The 17,994-nt window shown below is 41.8% G+C and overlaps 1 protein-coding gene across 3 annotated transcripts in view; it reads left to right on the plus strand.

Moving 5' to 3' along the window:
• STAU1 (staufen double-stranded RNA binding protein 1) overlaps positions 1-17,994 on the plus strand; it is a 40,048-nt gene that overhangs the window by 15,918 nt on the left and 6,136 nt on the right. For 2 of the 3 annotated variants that reach the window (XM_053394208.1, XM_053394209.1), the window contains 8 exons: positions 110-234; positions 1,313-1,469; positions 6,214-6,352; positions 9,607-9,772; positions 13,110-13,208; positions 14,301-14,531; positions 15,423-15,566; positions 17,550-17,696. In XM_053394208.1, coding sequence (XP_053250183.1) covers positions 110-234; positions 1,313-1,469; positions 6,214-6,352; positions 9,607-9,772; positions 13,110-13,208; positions 14,301-14,531; positions 15,423-15,566; positions 17,550-17,696 — 1,208 coding nt within the window. The remainder of the gene's footprint in view (positions 1-109; positions 235-1,312; positions 1,470-6,213; positions 6,353-9,606; positions 9,773-13,109; positions 13,209-14,300; positions 14,532-15,422; positions 15,567-17,549; positions 17,697-17,994) is intronic. The other variant, XM_053394210.1, reaches the window with a different exon arrangement.

The raw sequence follows: 17,994 nt of genomic DNA on the forward strand, positions 1-17,994 counted from the left end.
TCCAGCTTTGAGTGCTAAAGTCCTTAAGTGCTTCTGTGAATGTAGAATAATACTGAGAGATCAGATTGATTTCTCCATGCTGAAGTAGCTATTGGTCTTTTCTTTTCAGTTCCTTCTAACATGGCAAACCCCAAAGAGAAAACCCCAATGTGTCTTGTGAATGAGTTAGCCCGTTTTAACAAGATTCAGCCTGAGTATAAGCTTTTGAGTGAGCAGGGTCCAGCTCACTCGAAGGTAAACATTGCCTGTCTGACTTCCATATTTATAGTAAAACGATGACTTGAATGTGTTTGTGTGTGTGTGTGAAGTAAAACAAAACGTGAGAGGTCTGTTAGCTTGACACAGCTTCCAGTGCACAGCTTGATTTTATTTTTAAGCTGGTACTACTAATATAACTCAGTGAGCGTTATTTATTTATTATCTTCCACACACATCTCAGGGCACTGTACAAAATGTAATGAAAACAGTTAAATACACAGAAAATAACAGATAAAAGAAAAACAATATCAAGTTTTCAATCAGCTTGGAAGGGTGGGAAGTAGTGTAGGTTTGGCCCTTTGCTGAAATCCAGCTGGCTTAAGCAGGTAGTTGTACCTTCACCCCAGTATCCAAACCCAGCTGTAAAAGAAAACGGAGGGGGGAGGAAATAGTAAAGGAGAAGTCCAATAAAGCACACTGTTTGGAAACGGCAGCATGCAATTCTAAGTACTTATTTTATCATTTATGGCCTTGCATGGCCTCAGGCCCTGCATTCCCACAAGAGCTTTCAAGGTTTCCAGATTTCTTTGCTGTAGGAAGCAACTTACTGGGCAGCATTCGATAATGTAGTAGGGAGGAAGGGCCTTGGAGGTCTCCCTGTGCGCATGGTAGCTGTGCATGCAGCCTTCTGGATCCCTTTGGTTCTGTGTATTACTTTCCACAAAGTCCTTGGCCACAGTAGAAAAAACATTTTAAATACATTGGATACTTTTACAACAATTCATGCGACTTTTCTTTCCTATGGTTTAATAGTGTTTCATAAAGTAGTTGTTTTATAGTAGGCATGTCCAACCGGTAGATTGTCTTCGGTAGATCACTGGCTCCCTCAAAGAAGCTCTTTGACCTGAACTCCCAAAAAGAAGGTAGATCACTGCCAGTTTTTTTAACTCTGTGAGTAGATTTCAGTCTCTTGGGAATTGGCCACCCCTGCTTTGGAGTGATCTGTGTCGTACCTGTGCCTTTTGACCTGTGTGTGTTCAGACTATTAAAATATCACACGCATGCAAGATCAGGCGGTGAGTTGTTGCAGTAAAGGCTTCTTTCTCATTCTTAGGTGTTTACAGTGCAGCTGACTCTTGGGGACCAGCACTGGGAAGCTGAAGGAACTAGTATTAAGAAAGCTCAACATGCAGCTGCTGCCAAAGCTTTGGAAGGGACGAGATTTCCTAAACCTACAGCTCGCCCATCACGTAATGAAGGAAAGAACCCAGGTACATACAGCTAACATGGGTTGTACAATGATGTGAGCCATCACTTGATGTTGCAGTGGGAACTGCACACCTAAGCTGCCCCTGAATTTGCCCGTTATATAATTGCATCCTATGGCGTGATGATCATGTTTAAGTATTTGTAACAAATCTTTATATGCCGTGTAATATAAAAAAATTCAAGGCCGTTTACATGGAAACAAAAAAAATACAATATTCAATAAAATTTCCTAAAGAACAACAAAAAAACCTATATATCACATGACAACAGCCAATTCCTGGTTATATGACAGCCAGAAATTTCCCACTACCTGAACACAGGTGTGCTAAAGTAGCATACAATTGTGTCGGCTGATACCCATTTGTGCAATCAGCTTTTAGCCCTCTGAATCCAAAGTTCTGTGGTTAAAAATTCCAGATTCCAGAATGCTTCCACTACTTAGACTTGGAAGGCTTTGCTTGGCATTATTTTATTAATTAATATATTTGTATCCCACCCTACATCAGCTGATCTCGGAGTGGGGTACCTATTCCATAAAACAGTTAGTGCAATAAAACAGGATAAAATGTCAATCATCAATCAAACCACATCCTAGACAGATCCCACTCCAGACTATATTTGGCATGACCCAAACACCAGGGTAAACAGGCTTAACCTGCTGCCAAAAAGAATCCACCACTGGTGTCTGCAGAGTATCCAAGTTAGACTAAGTCATGCTTTTATCAATAAGTCATGGTGCCTTTTGCCATCTTTGCATCTTGCCCCTGGAATTTTCTCTAAAGCTGAATGGTAAATGATAAAGTGATGGTGCAAAGTTACTACTTTAACCTCACAGTTCTTTTCAGGGTTTCACTGGAGCACAAAACCTTGATAGTTCTGTTTATTTTCCATATTCTCATCCAGTTTTTCAGACATACATTGTCTCCCCAAGAGGCTCATTAAAAAAAAAGAAGAGACATGCCCTGCCATTAGACTTACAGACTAGAAAGGCAAGGTTTACAGGGGCAGGGAGGTAAAAGGCAAAAGAGGAAGATTGGTTCAAGCCCTGCACAAAGTGGTGAGCTACAAGCATTTATATCCAGTCCGGGCCAGGTTGGTTTTCCTTTGCTGGTGCTCTTGCTTGGACATCAATTGGTTGGGGTAGTGTCCTCTTTCCTCTTGCTTTTGCAGTCTCAGGACAGCAGGCAGCTGGGAAGCCAAGTGTTCTTTCTGCAAATAAGGTGGGGGAATAGAGCTTCCAGCAACTCTGCTTGTTTCGGTTGCTCTCCAGTTGCCATGATGTTGTTTGTGAGGCAGTGGTCCGGCCTTTTAGTAATCCTTGACTAGAGTGTGCCACCCTCCAGCTCTGCAGCCCCAGGAGAACTCTTTAAGTATCAGTCATTTTACTATTTATAAAAAGGAGCAAACCAAAAAACCCAGTGCTGTCTCAGGGAGAAATTTAGTAATGTTACCCAAAGCCAGTATCATGAGTAGCTTGAGTCTGAATTGACCCAAAGACATATAATTGTAACTTAAACATAAAAATAAAGTATTGAAGGAAAACAGGATTTACTTTGCACTGTGAAAGTGATACGGACAAGGAATTGGCTAGCTTCTTAACTTTATGGCTGCAAGGATTGTTACCACTTAGAATTGGAAATATTTGTAAGGAGCATTGATGGAAGCTTAGTACAAAAATAAGTGGCAATTTGCAGTGTCTGAGAAGCTGACTGAAAACAATTCATTTCAGCAAGGGACAAATTAAAAAACTAACAAACTCATTTTCCATTGTGTGGTATGGCTTTCTTGTTCACATGAACTGAGAGACCAGCACCAAACTGGTCCTGGCATGTGCAAGTATATATAATTCAAAGCCAGTCTGGACGTTCACTTCTGAATATTAGCTCTGTTCTTCCTCTACTGTGCTTCGCCTAGCAGACCCTGTGGAAAAGCCAGAAGAGTAATAATGGAACCATGGGGCCATATGGAACTAAATAATTGTGCTAGCTCAAGGTGTGCCCTGTGTCATCCCCAAATCTGCTCCAGAAGGGGGCTGGAGGAAAGCCAAGAAAGGATTTAGGAGGGTAGCAGAGGGAGAGGGATCTGTTGCAAAAGGGACAATCCTTGCATTGATTGAACATATAACTATGTAGAAAACTACCCATATTTCATATGCTATTTTCATTTCTGTTGCCTACATTGGTTTTCTTTATTCCTCTTACGTAAAAAAACAAAAAACATTCCACTATATAATACTAAATATTTCCAAAACTGAGAAAAGATAAGAAATGTATACAAATGCATACTTTCTGCTCTGTCTGAAGTTATTTACCCAGGAACAGCCCCCAATGTTTGCAGAAAATACTATTGTTTATTTACACCATGCTTGCAGTAAGTCAAACAGGGATAAATGGAAACAGGAAGCTTTCCCCATGTCTACCAGACTTCCACTGAAAGCACTCTAGGCAACAGGTTAGTCTCATAAGAAAAAGGGATGGCTAAATGCATATTTGACATGGCCAGTCCAGGTCAGCCACAGTGAGGCAGTTTTAAGGCTTGTTCCAGTTGTAAAGGTAAAGGGAACCCTGACCATTAGGTCCAGTCGTGACCAACTCTGGGGTTGTGCGCTCATCTCGCTCTATAGGCCGAGGGAGCCGGCATTTGTCTGCAGACACCTTCCGGGTCAAGTGGCCAGCATCACTAAGCCGCTTCTGGTGAACCAGAGCAGCGCACGGAAACACCGTTTACCTTCCCGTCGGAGCGGTACCTATTTATCTACTTGCACTTTGATGTGCTTTCGAACTGCTAGGTTGGCAGGAGCTGGGACGGAGGAACGGGAGCTCACCCCGTTGCGGGGATTCGAACCGCCGACCTTCTGATCAGCAAGTCCTAGGCTCTGTGGTTTCTGTTCCGGTTGTAGTGTGTGCAAATAAGGTTTCCTAATCTTACACTAATGCAGGTAGGAGGCAGTTCTCTCCCCTGGCTACATGATGGACCATTAACACACCTGGCTATGATTGTAACAAATTCGCCAGCAAAGAAATCAAGCAAGCAGCTGACTAGGAGAGACTTAGAGTTTAGAGAAATAAGTTGGTTTGCCTGAAGACGCTAACACAACTTAAAAGACTTTTGTCACAGGGAGTGCAGAAGATGGCATGGTGCTCTCTTTTACCAGGTGATGATAATCCTAGAAATTGGGGATTAAATGGTAGGTTGCAGGACTTGGTTGCCCATAGAGTAATATCCCTATAAGTTAGTTGTAGTTAGCTTTCCTTCAAAGGAAATGACATCATTTTGATGCATGGAATGAGCTTGGAAATAGGTAGTTTGTGCCACCAAGATCTTGGATGTGCTGTGGAATTTTTATTTTACGTTTTCCCTTTTGAGAACAGATCCCCATGCCATGTCACAAACTGCTTCCAAAACTCCTTGGTGTCAAGGGAAGATTGCTAGGGATGGGTGGGTAAGGGGACGCTGCTGTTTTTGACAGTTGACAGCTTATGTAGACTTGCTGAAATGTGTGGGTCTTCAGTAAATCTCCCAGCTCCTTGCCTTTCTCTAATGCCCCTGGCTCTGCTGCCATCTGTCCTCAACTATGGTTGCACTTGCCCCGCCATACCAGGCTTTTTAGTCTTCCTTCTCAGCTTTGTTTTAAGCCATTTTGGGGGAGGGTTTAGATAAGAATATACAGCTTTAAGATACAAGGCAGCAACATCTCTTGTCTTCCCTTAATTTGGTTCACAGTAACACATTTTCTACTGATAGACAAGCTGTATTAACACTTCATTGGATAAATGCCTTATTCAAGTGTGCTTTATTACATTTTGTTGCTTTTTATCTGGAGAATATGAGCTTTAAAAACACATATTGCCTGACAGTTGTGTAAGTCTCTGGGGAAATAGTGATATTTAATCAAGACAAAGAAATCTAGAGAGCTCTTTGTGGTTTTTGAGGTCTTTCAGAATCTTGGATGGAGTCCAGAGAGCTCCATGCATGTGCTTAATATGCCTCCATGCACTTGTAAAGGATTTGTGGGGTTTTTTGTCCCCTTCCAGCTGCAGCCCCTTGCACTGCACCAGATGCTGCTATGGAGCTTTCTCTGACCTTCCTAGTGACTTCTGAAGCACACAGACTATGGCTTGGGGTGGTTCTTGGGAGCATGGATGCTGGAATGCTCCAGCTCACTTGAAGCCCAGGTGTAAATTTTGGATTTCTGCCATTGATTTTAATTCTCCAGAATTGAGAATTTGCAAACAGTGCCGCGGTACTATGCAAATAAGAAGAGGCTGGCAGTCAGATAAAAGACCAATGTGGGCAGCATGTGAGCTCTCAGTGAGGGGAAAAGGTGTTTATATTAAACCAAGCATGTGTAATGCAAGCCTTTGTAGTAATGATAACCTTCAGTTTGAAGAACAGCATGTCTTCTGTATTCTATGCATATAGTGCTAGGCTTTCCAGTCAAATGCCAGTATTTAAATATCAGTTTGCAAATACAAATCAAGTTATATGCTGCAGCAAAAATCTATTCACATGGCATTTGCATTAACACTTGGTTTCTGTAAAATAAGCATGCCTCCCCTGAACAAATTTAAATGACAAATTGCTTTCTGTCCTTATTTAATACACATGACCTTCTCTTCCTACCACCCATCCTTTTGATGCTTCTCAAGTTTACTCCTAGCTATCAAGGGAATGAATGTCTGAGGCGCAGTGTGGAATTCTCTCTGACCTCCACCTTTAACACTTGCTTTATCTTCTTCTCTTTAGATAGTGTAACCCCCACAGTGGAGCTGAATGCGCTTTGTATGAAGCTGGGAAAGAAACCAATGTACAAGCCTATAGATCCTTACACAGAGATGAGGTCCACTTACAACTACAGTATGAGAGGTGGTGCTTATCCCCCACGGTATGTCATGCCATTATTCACTCTCCTGTAATGAAGTCCTCCGATCACACTCTTTCAAATTCACAATTTTGGTGCTTCTGAAGAATACTGCACTTGTCTTCCTAGTATAGTGATTCTCAGACTTATTTCTCTGGGCCACACTTTCAGAATAAAGATTTGCTCATGCCATGCTGCACCTTTTTTTTTTTATAAGAAATACATTGAAAAACAAAAAGGAACAATTCCTACCAGTGCTTGACTTAGAACAGCAGAACACAAGTGCTTTATAGTATGATCACGTGACATCCAGAAAGCATTAAACAAGGCAGCTACATAAGAACATGAATCATTCCCAAAATATAATTATAAATGAACCTCTTACATATGTACCTTAAGTACGTTTATGATCTTGCTTTTGCTGAGTAATCTCATTTATATTAGGTCTAATTTGAGAGAACCAAACTCTCATCTCTTCATCAACACAAAGAATCCTTTCTCTTTTCTAATCTTTTGTATTATGGCAGGCTTAATCATTTTGTCAGCTATTGTATGTGGTTTATTATTATTAATTAAATTTGTATACCACCCTTCGTCCGTAGATTTCAGGGTGATTTTGTCTGTTGAGCAGTCAATTCAGCCATTTGGTAAGATATAATTTGCATCTTATCTGAGACTTCTACTCCTTTTTCAAAACAAGATCATTGACATTTCTGCTGTTCCAAAAGCCTTTCAAAATATTGAAAATTCTTGTTTGCCAGATTTCCATGTTTGACAACAGATGTCTTCATCTTGTCTTTGCCCATATTGGAATGGGAAAAGCTTCCCACCACAGCAAACACGTGGCTGAGGGACGTTTTCCTCTCCATTCCATGTGAAATCAAGACTCAAAATAGCTATCCGCATATTGTCGACAAGCTTTCTTGTTTGGATGTTTGCTTGGGCCTGCTACCGGTGTCAAATTAAATGGGTCTTCTCTAGCACTCTGTTCGAACGGTGATTTTGGATCACAACTAGGATTGTCCTCAATATCACTTGATGCTTTTGCTCTCATTTTTAAAATATATCTATCCATATCCTGCAAATTAAAATAAATAAATTGATACTCTACTATACTACAGTAAAATGTTAAAATATTTATTTGATGATTGTCATGGAACCTTCCTGCCACACTTGCCATCCTCTCCTGCCACGCAAGTGTGGCATGCCACACCCTTTGAGAAGCAGTGTCCTAGGACAAGCAGGTTTTATGCATGAGCTGCACAGACAGTTAAAAGGCAACCATTCAAAACATCTGGTTCTACAGTACAGTCATACCTCGGGTTACAGATGTTTCAGGTTGCGTGTTTTTTTTTGTTACGGACCGCCAAAACCCGGAAGTACCGGAACGGGTTACGTGCGGGTTACGGCGGTCGTGCATGCGCAGAAGCACCAAATTACACTTTGCGCATATGCAGAAGCACCAAATCGCAACCCGTGCATTCACATCACAGATGCGCTGCTGCAGGTTGCGAACATGCATCCCGCACAGATCACGTTCTCAACCCGAGTGTCCACTGTAATGGCCAGCTATTAAAGGTAAAGGTAAAGGTACCCCTGCCCGTACGGGCCAGTCTTGACAGACTCTAGGGTTGTGCGCTCATCTCACTCTAGAGGCCGGGAGCCAGCGCTGTCCGCAGACACTTCCGGGTCACGTGGCCAGCGTGATGAAGCTGCTCCGGCGAACTGGCACCAGAGCAGCACACGGAAACGCTGTTTACCTTCCCGCTAGTAAGCGGTACCTATTTATCTACTTGCACTTAAGGGTGCTTTCAAACTGCTAGGTGGGCAGGAGCTGGGACCGAACGACGGGAGCTCACCCCGTCGCGGGGATTCGAACCGCCGACCATGCGATCGGCAAGTCCTAGGCGCTGAGGTTTTACCCACAGCGCCACCCGCCAGCTATTGCTGCACTGCAAAACCCCAAATCTGGATCACCAAAATAATACCACGGCCTTCCCAAGCTAGCTATAGTGAAGAAGAAAAAATGGATGATTCAGCTGTCCGAAGATCCATGGTATCTGGAATACGGCTGAGAGCCAAGATCCCTTAGAGGAGCAGAATTTTGGGAGAAGGAGGGGGTTGCACCCCTCAGCCTTTCTAAGTACTACATTTGGTGTAGCGGATGGGAGTACGCCTGCTGCACACTATTGGAGAATGAGAAGGTTGGCACTTTGCCCCCAAGCCAATTAAGCCACACTTCTACAGCCTCCTGGCAACAGCCTCAGTCTCCCTGGTGAGGCTTCATAAACGCTTTTAGAACTCTTTATTTAAAGCACCCCATTCTCTTTGTTTCTAGATGCAAAGGGAAAACTGGTTTCAATCCGTCTTACCTTTTATTTATAAAACTCTCTACAAAATGTCAAGGTGGTATACAGCAATGTATGCAGATACAACAAAATATAAAATACTATTGAAAAATAATTAAAATCACTGGCTCGACTTAAGAAAATGTAAACAACTAAATAGGCCTGCTGGAATAAAAAGGTCTTCCAAGGACACCTGAAGACTAGCAGCAAAGGTATATTCCACAGAATGGGACTGGCGACACTAAATCCTTGAATTCTGGTTGTAACCGGTCAGACTGCTGAATAACTAACACCACTCCTGGATTATCTCTGTGATCAAGCTGAGATATAAGGGCTCAGGTTGTCCTTAAGCTATTATGGACCCAAGCTGTTGAAAGGAGCCTTTTTCTTCTTTTTTGCTCCCAAATCTTTTTCTTTGCAGTGTGACAGACATCCCTGCAACCTCCTCCTCCTCCAAAAAGCAACATCATTCCAAAAACAAAGCTAGGAAGTTAAAACCGAAGGATGGCAGTCTGCATTTTGGGGGGGAGGATGGGGGCACACTACACTAAACAGCCAGTCTCCTTTTTCTTGTAGGTTCAGTTGGCCTGAATAAAGTGGGCAGAATTTACGGGCCTGAGCTTGTAACTTTTTAAAAACAAATGTTCTATTGAATGCAGCCGAATATATTAATAGCTTAACTTGCTGGTTGAGTTCAGAAATGTTTAATCTGTGTCGGTAGCTTTGTGCTTCTGGCTTTAATGTTAATGCTTCTAGTCGTGCAGTGTCTGCACTGTAAGTGCTGCAGTCAAACTTTTGAGGGCCAACAGTTGATGCATTGTGTTCAGTGCTGGTTCTCCACTTAACGCTTTATTTGAGCCCTGTCTGCTGGCAAGGATGACCTTGTACACCCCCCTCCAGGCCTGAAATGTCAAGTCTTTCTCTTTTCAGGTACTTCTATCCATTTCCTGTGGGACCCTGGCTCTACCAAGTGGAGCTCTCCATCGGGGGACAGCAGTTTCACGGGAAAGGAAGAACAAGACAGGCTGCTAAACATGATGCGGCTGCTAAAGCACTGAAAATCCTGCAAAATGAGCCCTTGCCTGAAAAACCGGAGGTAGTATGTCTAAAACATAGTAGAAGTTAACTGTTTTGAAATTAGCTTTTTGGTTTGCCCCCAAATGCTGTTGCTTTAATGTGTGAAGGCTTGCACTCACATATTTTTCTGTCGCTTATGATAAGCCTGTCTGTGGCACTTGGTGGTTCCCCTATTTAGCCATAGTGAACTGTGGTACCTCTCTGCTTGACAGCCCTGTCGCTAATGAAGTGTAAATGCATCAGTTACTCAAGTGCTGGCAAGGTAAAGAGGGAAGATATTTGCAGACTTTTGGCCTCCTCCAAGGCTGCTATTCTTTCCTTCTCTTTTCCTTGCATTGCCTCAAGGCAGACCCAACCAGCCAGCTGCTCCTCACTGGTTTTAAGCATTTCAGTCTAGAGAACTTGTCACAGATACAGCAGGTCTCAAAAAATGGTGCCTCGGTCATTGCGTGACTTAACTATATTGCATTGTGAAAATTACGGCTTCAAAGTCAAGGCTTTGGGGCTATATAAATGGATATACCCAGAATTTGGGACGGAGGGCGGGAAATGAGCTCGTTATTTGGATTTGGTAGTAAGTTTAAAAAACGAATTTGGGCCCCAGGTTATATTTAGTTCAGTTTAGAATAACAGAGAGTACACAATGGCGTAACTCGAAGTAGATCTGTAGCCAAGTCTGTGCTGGAGTTAAATTGATTTCAGATTTTGGAGCAACCACTGTCAAGTCTTTGAGACACTGTAGAAATTGTGAATGGGAGACCAGTTTTCCCGCAGAGTATATTTAAGTAGTACTGGAACAGCAACTGGAATTCTATAAATAGGTTCCGCGCAGTGTTAGCTGCAGGACGTTATTGTTAAAGCTGTCACTACTTTGAAAATACAGCATAATTCTTTTCCGTAATCATCAGCATCAGAACTGCATTGAAACTCCATATCCTGCCTTACCCATTACATGGGTTACATGAAGAATAATATAGCCAGCTTGCAGCAGAAGCAGAACTGAATTACTGGCATAGTCTCATTTTGCAGATGCATCTGGATGAACATTAAACTGTTTAATTTGGCATTGCCTTAGAAGTTGCCTGAAGTATTAACCTTAATACAGTTTACCTTGACCAGCATCAGTTCTTCAGGGGCTTGGATCAAGCAGCCTTCTGACACTGCTCTCTGAGGCCTTCTTAACTAGAGAGATCAAAATCTGGGACCTTCATACGTTCCGTGTGTGCATAGACTTTTCTTAAATAGTGTGTTGAGTTTTTTCTTCCTCTACCCCTTACATTATTTCCTGTTTACAGCAAAATAACATTCTAAAGAACTGTTTTCTGCTTTAACTTCTCTTACATTCTCATTTGCTCCACTAGCTAGCTCCAATTAGCTTAATTTTGCATGATAGTTATTTGGAAAGATTATTGTGCTGTGTGTACCAATGCATGGCTGTTTTGCCCGGCCTCTAGAAGGGCGTGTATTTGTTTTCAACCTCAATATCCTCATCAGCATGCTTGCTAATTGTTATGAATTATCTGAAGCATGTGTTCAGAGTTTCGTATATGCATGGCTTTATATAGGCCTAAATGTGATCGCTGCTTTATGAATAGACCTTGTTTGAAGAATCAGATCATAAACTGGCACCATAAAAATGGCTCAGTCAGAACATTTGATTTCCTTGATTTTACAGCCTGACATTTTGCCATTATCTCCTCTGTACTATAATTCCACGGTTATTAAATAACTGAGCCACTAATTCTCCAAACTTGGGCTTATTTGGCAATGCTGCTTCAGTCCGTATATTTTTTAAATCCATGGTAGTAAAATAAGTAAAAAAGAGATTCAAGGTCTTAGCTTGCATTGGGGAGTCTTTTTATAGATAGAGAGAAGTCCCATAACTTAAATGCTTAGCTTTTAAGGTGAAGCTTTAGAGCCCTCCCCTCCCTGTGTTTGGCTTTCTAATACTGGAAGAGATGGGATGCGTTTTTGAGTAGGTGAAGAAAGACTCAACAAAACATCTTTGAGTGTAGAGGGGGGATTTTAATGAGCCTCTTGGTTTACATTTTTTATTGCCTGCTTAGATATAGATTGTCTATTTTACTGATCACTTACTTTTATATTACTTGTTTTACCTGTTTTAAAAATATGTTGACTCAGTGGGTATTGTCTTACGAATATTTTAAATTATTTATGTAATCCACTTAGTTTTCTGATTAAGTGGTATATAAATCTTGATGAACAAATAAAACGTTATTTTAGTTTTATTGCTTTTCTTCGTCTTTAAGCATGTTTGTATTTCTGCCCTGGGACCATTTGGTAAAACGTCAGAAATAAATAACGAACCACTAGTTTTCCAAAGTAACTCTCTCAATCACATTTGCTAATTCTTAGCATTCTTGGACTGTACTGTGTCTCTCTGTGTGTATAAAATGTCTGCTGAAACTTCCGTAGCTAGAGTGTGTGCTGATTATGATTTGTGTGGCGTCTTGAGTGTGTCCTGCATAGCTTATTTTCCCTTCCCTTGGAGCACAATAATTAAGTAGAAAAGGACATTCCACTGACTACTTAAATGCCAGAACTGTCATTCTGAAAGGCATGGCAGATATAGGAAGCAAATACTATGCAGAAAACTCTCTGAGAGATTAGTTGTTGCAATAGAAAATAGTATTTCTCCTCAAGCAAGGGAATGTTATATGACTCCAGTCTTCACTGGGTGAATACCACAATTCAGCTCCAAAGGACTGCATTAGGTGTTTCTAAGGAGTTGGGTGCACCCAGTGGATTTAATTGCTGCTTCTTCCCTTTTAGTTGCAGCTCCTGTGCTAGACTGCAGACCACTTTTGAAAACTGACTTTATAAAAGGAGCTTTCCATGTGGCGTTGGGTGGGGTAGGGAGTCTGCGGTTGGCAAACCCAGGCACAACACCCCCCTCAGGCATGCAGATATTCTCTGGGTTAATAATGGCCTGAAATTGGAAAAGCTGAAAACGGGTAAACAACACTGGGCTTGTATTTTGAAAATGTATTTTATAAAGCTCTGAACTTTATTGCCAGTTTTTACAGGTTGCCTGCAAGTAATTTCATGTAGACACCAAAATTAACCTCTCCCGTGCTTCATGTGCATCTTTCGGAACTGCTGGCTGTTTCCCCGTAGATTTTTCAGACAAGGGAATAACTCTGGAAAATCTCCTTGGCATGTCAGGCACTGGTGATGAAAACTGTCCTTGAGCCTTCAGTTTAATCTGTTCCTGGGGGTTGAGTGGAGAAAATCATGTTTAATATTATGATACTAACCTTAGGTACTGTGTGTGGCAGATTTGTTAGTGAGTCGGTGCAAAAGAAGCTTTTTCAATATCATTGTTCTTCTCTTAGATTAATGGCAGAGAACCAGATGATGAAAATCTCAATAAATCTGAAATAAGCCAAGTGTTTGAGATTGCACTTAAAAGGAACTTGCCTGTGAATTTTGAGGTAGGTTTAGTTAATTGCTCTAAAAGTGGTTTTACTTTAGAATACTGAAGGTAGCACTACTTGGCGGGTGGGGGGAGATAATTTGGGGCGGAATACAGCTGGGCTTTAAAATCGTGTGTTAAAATATATCCTGATTCTCTTTCCATGGGTCCAGTAGTTTTGTTTCATAGCGGAAAGCCATTAAAAGGGGAATTATGAGAAGCTGTGTGCTGGCAGCATTTAAATTCTTCCAATGTATTTGGAAGGAAAGGCAGATGCCACTAATGTCATAAAATGTCGCAGATATATTTGCTTATGTGAGTGGGAGGGAGGGTGTCACTGATTTCCCCTTTGCTGCAGCCCCCACACTGTGTACCACCCGACTCCAAAGGTTCCTCCAGCCCTCAGAAGCAGATGTGCAGGTGCATGAGGGCTGCAGTGGAAAGGGACTTCATTGCAAGGGGAAGGAGCTCTTCCCATAAATGGAAGTCCACTCTTGGTAGTTGGATTCAGTGGGTAAGGCTATTGAAAGGATTAGAAGAATGGGCAAGTTGAATTATCCTGTTATGAGAGTATAAATATCTAATGTAATTTCTTTCTGTTTAAGAATGTACTGTCTTGCTGTTTATTGTGTGTAGAGTGCAAGAAAAAAGAAAATTTATTCAGTACCAAATATGTCCCTTTGTTGCTTTATTATGAATTGATATTTGGATATTTGCTTAACGTTAAGCATGGATGCATGCCAAGGTTTATAGCCTTTTAATTTTTTTAAGTAAAAACTGCCACAGACCTAAATATTTGTAGTTGGGGCAAAACGTAGTGCCCCCAAAAGACTAACTTGGTACATACTGAATAAAATAAGACTTGCAAAGACTGTCTTTAGCATGTAAAGTTTAGCTGGGTTTACATTTTTAACCTGCATGGGGTGGGGTAATATACTGAGAGGCTTTTAAAATATAGCCACTTCCCGCTTTATTAGGAATGTTGTTTAAATTAGCCTTGTTCTTCCCTAACCCCCCCCCCCCAAATTGTAGTTTAGTATATGTGAGTAAAGTTTGCTACAACCATTTTACCCTACCATTTTTAATAAATGTTTATCACGCTTTCACTCAGTTTTTCCCTCTGAAACAGGTGACCCGGGAGAGCGGTCCCCCTCATATGAAGAGCTTCGTAACGAAGGTATCTGTGGGAGAATTCATGGGTGAAGGTGAAGGCAAGAGCAAGAAGATCTCAAAGAAGAACGCGGCCATAGCAGTCCTAGAGGAATTGAGGAAACTGCCCCCCCTTCCTACGGTTGAGAAAATGAAGCCACGAATCAAAAAGAAAACAAAATCAATAGTCAAGGTGAGAGAAGTATGCGCTTAGCCAAACCTCAGCTGTTGTAGAAGGAAATTCTTGATATGTTTAGGGAAGCTGTCTTGCACCATAGCAGACACCTCTGGCTGTGCCTGTAGTCATCGGAACTCTTCGTTCACTGTTGTTATGCCAAACTAGTGGTGATTCTGTATCAGCAAGGAAGCACTTAACTTGTCTAAATGCCAGGACCTGTGCTGTGTGTTTGCTGCCATCTGTAATCCAAATGTTCTTGTGCAGCTGTTTTGGTGGAGCTTGCATAGTAGGCATCCTTAGTGTATGAAGCATAGCATGCATGTTCAGCTTTCATGTAACAGTCTTGTGCAGAAATCAGGCATAGATTAATCTAATGAGCACAATTGGTGATGTAGTATATCAGATCTCCTTTTTAAAAACAAAAAAAAGGTCCAGCACCATAGGGAGCATAGAGACAGTTCATTTGCAAGTAAGTGGGTATCCCCCATCTCCTGTGTTTCTAGACAACATGGACTGAAACCTCCAGAGACGCAAAAATTGTTTCAGTATGATTTATTTCTGAAATAATTGCGATCGTAACCTTATTACTGATGAACGCTGGAGGTTGTGATGCTGTAGATACCTTTCCCTGAGTCAGTTTGAGCTTCCTGTGTCTATGTACCATGTTTGCAGTTGATACTGGTTTTGTCTTGTTGTCTTCTTAAAGTGATTCAGAATAATTCTTCGCAACTGTGTCTGTAACTCTGCAACATGTACCAATACTTCCTGAAAACCCAATAGCAAAGTTAACAGTTAAAAAAACACCAACCCAACACCTCCCTATCTCCTGGACTGTTTTCATGGGAATGTGATGTATTGGAACTGCTCTTGCCAACTGTTGGCTGATTCTTGCTTTTTCTATCTAAGTTGCAGACAAGTCCCGAATATGGCCAAGGTATGAATCCCATTAGCAGACTGGCTCAAATACAGCAAGCGAAGAAAGAGAAGGAGCCAGAGTACATGCTCATCACAGAACGTGGACTTCCGAGGCGCAGGGAGTTCGTGATGCAGGTTTGTGTTGAGCTCAGCACTTTGTCCAGGACAGGGCAGCCGTGTAATTAATTGATTTATTTGAATTTATAAGCTGCTTTGGGCCACAAGGGCCCCTCCAAGCAAGATTACAATAAAACCACAATATAATATCGTAAAAACCTCAAACAGTTCATGTAAAAAAATGCACTGCAGCAGTTTATCTTGTATTAAATAATTGATCAAAGTTTCTCGGCCTGGCAGAGCAATATTTAAGGTGCTGCAAAGACATTTTTTACAATCGAGTGAGCCGGCTGAATTTCCTTGGGAAACAGAACGTAGGTGGTACAACCAAGTGAAACTCCTACTTTTTGGTTAGAGGGTAATCTTAATGCATATTGCTTTGGGTGCTACTGCCATCTATCTTGTAGATCTTAACACAGAAAGGGAGTGGGATGGGTATATATGTGGGAGCAGATGCACTTTTAAATATCTCAGACCCAAAACTTCAAAGGTTTAAAATCAGCATAGATAGTGAATTGAATCCAGAAGCACACCTGGTAAATAATAATAATTTAATAATAATTTATTATTTATACCCCATCCATCTGGCTGAGTTTCCCCAGTGATGTTTTACCCACAGTGATGTTCATAGAAAATGGGTGTCATATTATCTCTGTGGGGAGAACCACACAAGATGTGGGACCAGATGACAGTTTCTGAACTATTCAAGGGAAGCCCCATGTAAAGTGCACTGCAGAAGCCAAGAGGCTATCACAAATGAGAGCCTTGCATTAGACAACGAACCTATGCTATGCAGAATGTAGTCCCGTGCTAATTTCAACACAGTGTATTACTATGGTGCTCACATAATTTCCTCCTTGCATCTGTTGCTGACCGAAAGCTACTGTTGCTTCTAGAAGCCGCTGCAGCAGCAGAGCTTGCTCACTCTTTCTCTTTCCCCCAGCAGCCCCTGTGATACAGCTGTCTAGTGCAGGCATGGCCAAACTTGGCCCTCCAGCTGTTTTGGGACTACAACTCCCATCATCCTAGCTAAAAGTTCAGTGGTCAGGGATGATGGGAATTGTAGTCCCAAAACAGCTGGAGGGCCAAATTTGGCCATGCCTGGTCTAGTGGTGGCGGTAGGAGGAAGGGAAGAGTTTTCCATGGCCAACTAGCAGCTAGCTAGCTCTGGTTTTTGCTGTCTTTATGTGATGGGGAACTTTTTTATTTGTGTGACAGCAGTACGTGATGATTTGAATTCTATTTTCTCTTGCTGGGAGTGCATTGTCTTTGTGTCCCAAATTCATAGGGAGGTGAAGATAAGCAGGAAATAGCTGACGACTTCTTCCCATGGCTGCCGTAGGTTCATTTGACACTCCATCCCTATCATGTTACCATACATTATTATATTCCATATTCCTCCTTAGCCCCCACTTGCCACCCCTTCTCCTTCTGCTGGCACAGTCCTCTGTTCTCTCCCTGGTTTGGATTTTCATATTCTTCAAGGTTCATAGTGAGATCAGTGTGCTGTAATTTTAAAGTAGAATTCTGGGAAGCCTTGTCTTGTCTTCGTCTGCTAGTCCATTCTCATAGAATCCTTTGGAAGCTCTGTGCTTTGTAAATGCAGAAACTGCTTAGATGAGCAGCATGTTGCAATAGCATTAGGGAGCTGTTACAGGGGCTGAAGAACGTTGAGATCATTGCAAAGCACAAAATCAATTGCCACATGCATACTAATAGATTTCTAATCATGTTATCTTGATACTATACTCTGGACACTTCCAGAATCCAAACTTATTTGGGGCGTTAAAACAAACATAAAAGCCAGAGGGAAAGTCTTGGAGCATGAATTGCCTGCTTTGTGTGTCAGTGCCTGCAGTCAGAGGCATGGAGGCACCATAACTTGGCTATCCTCCAAGGCCATATTTGGACAGATACGTTACTAATGATCATCGGCATTTAGTTTCTCCTTCCTACATAAAGAGATACTTGTTCTAATAATCCATTTCTCCATACTTCTAGGTGAAAGTTGGCATGCACACAGCCGAAGGAATGGGAACTAACAAGAAGGTAGCAAAGCGTAATGCAGCTGAAAACATGCTGGAGCTCTTAGGATTCAAAGTCCCTCAACCACAACCCCCAAAGCCAGCACTAAAGACAGAAGAAAAGGTAAGACATCTTAAATGATGGGCTGTACAAGTTCAGATGGGGACTTGTGTGCTGAAGATTATCCCTACACAGGTGTAGGGTTGTTGTCCTGGGGCCAACAGGGTGGTTGTAAACTGGGTCATTTAGACCAGGCATGTCTAAATGGGTAGATCACTGCCATTTTTTTAAATAGTGGGAGTAGATCGCAGTCTCTTGGGAGTTGGACGTGTCTGATTTAGGCAACTTCAGATTCTTGACTCAGTTGTAGGCATGATCTTGCTTACCTTATAAAATCCAATTTTTTGTGTGTCAATAATAC

The sequence above is a fragment of the Podarcis raffonei genome, chromosome 6, assembly GCF_027172205.1.
Source record: "Podarcis raffonei isolate rPodRaf1 chromosome 6, rPodRaf1.pri, whole genome shotgun sequence".
In the NCBI taxonomy this organism is placed as follows: domain Eukaryota; kingdom Metazoa; phylum Chordata; class Lepidosauria; order Squamata; family Lacertidae; genus Podarcis; species Podarcis raffonei.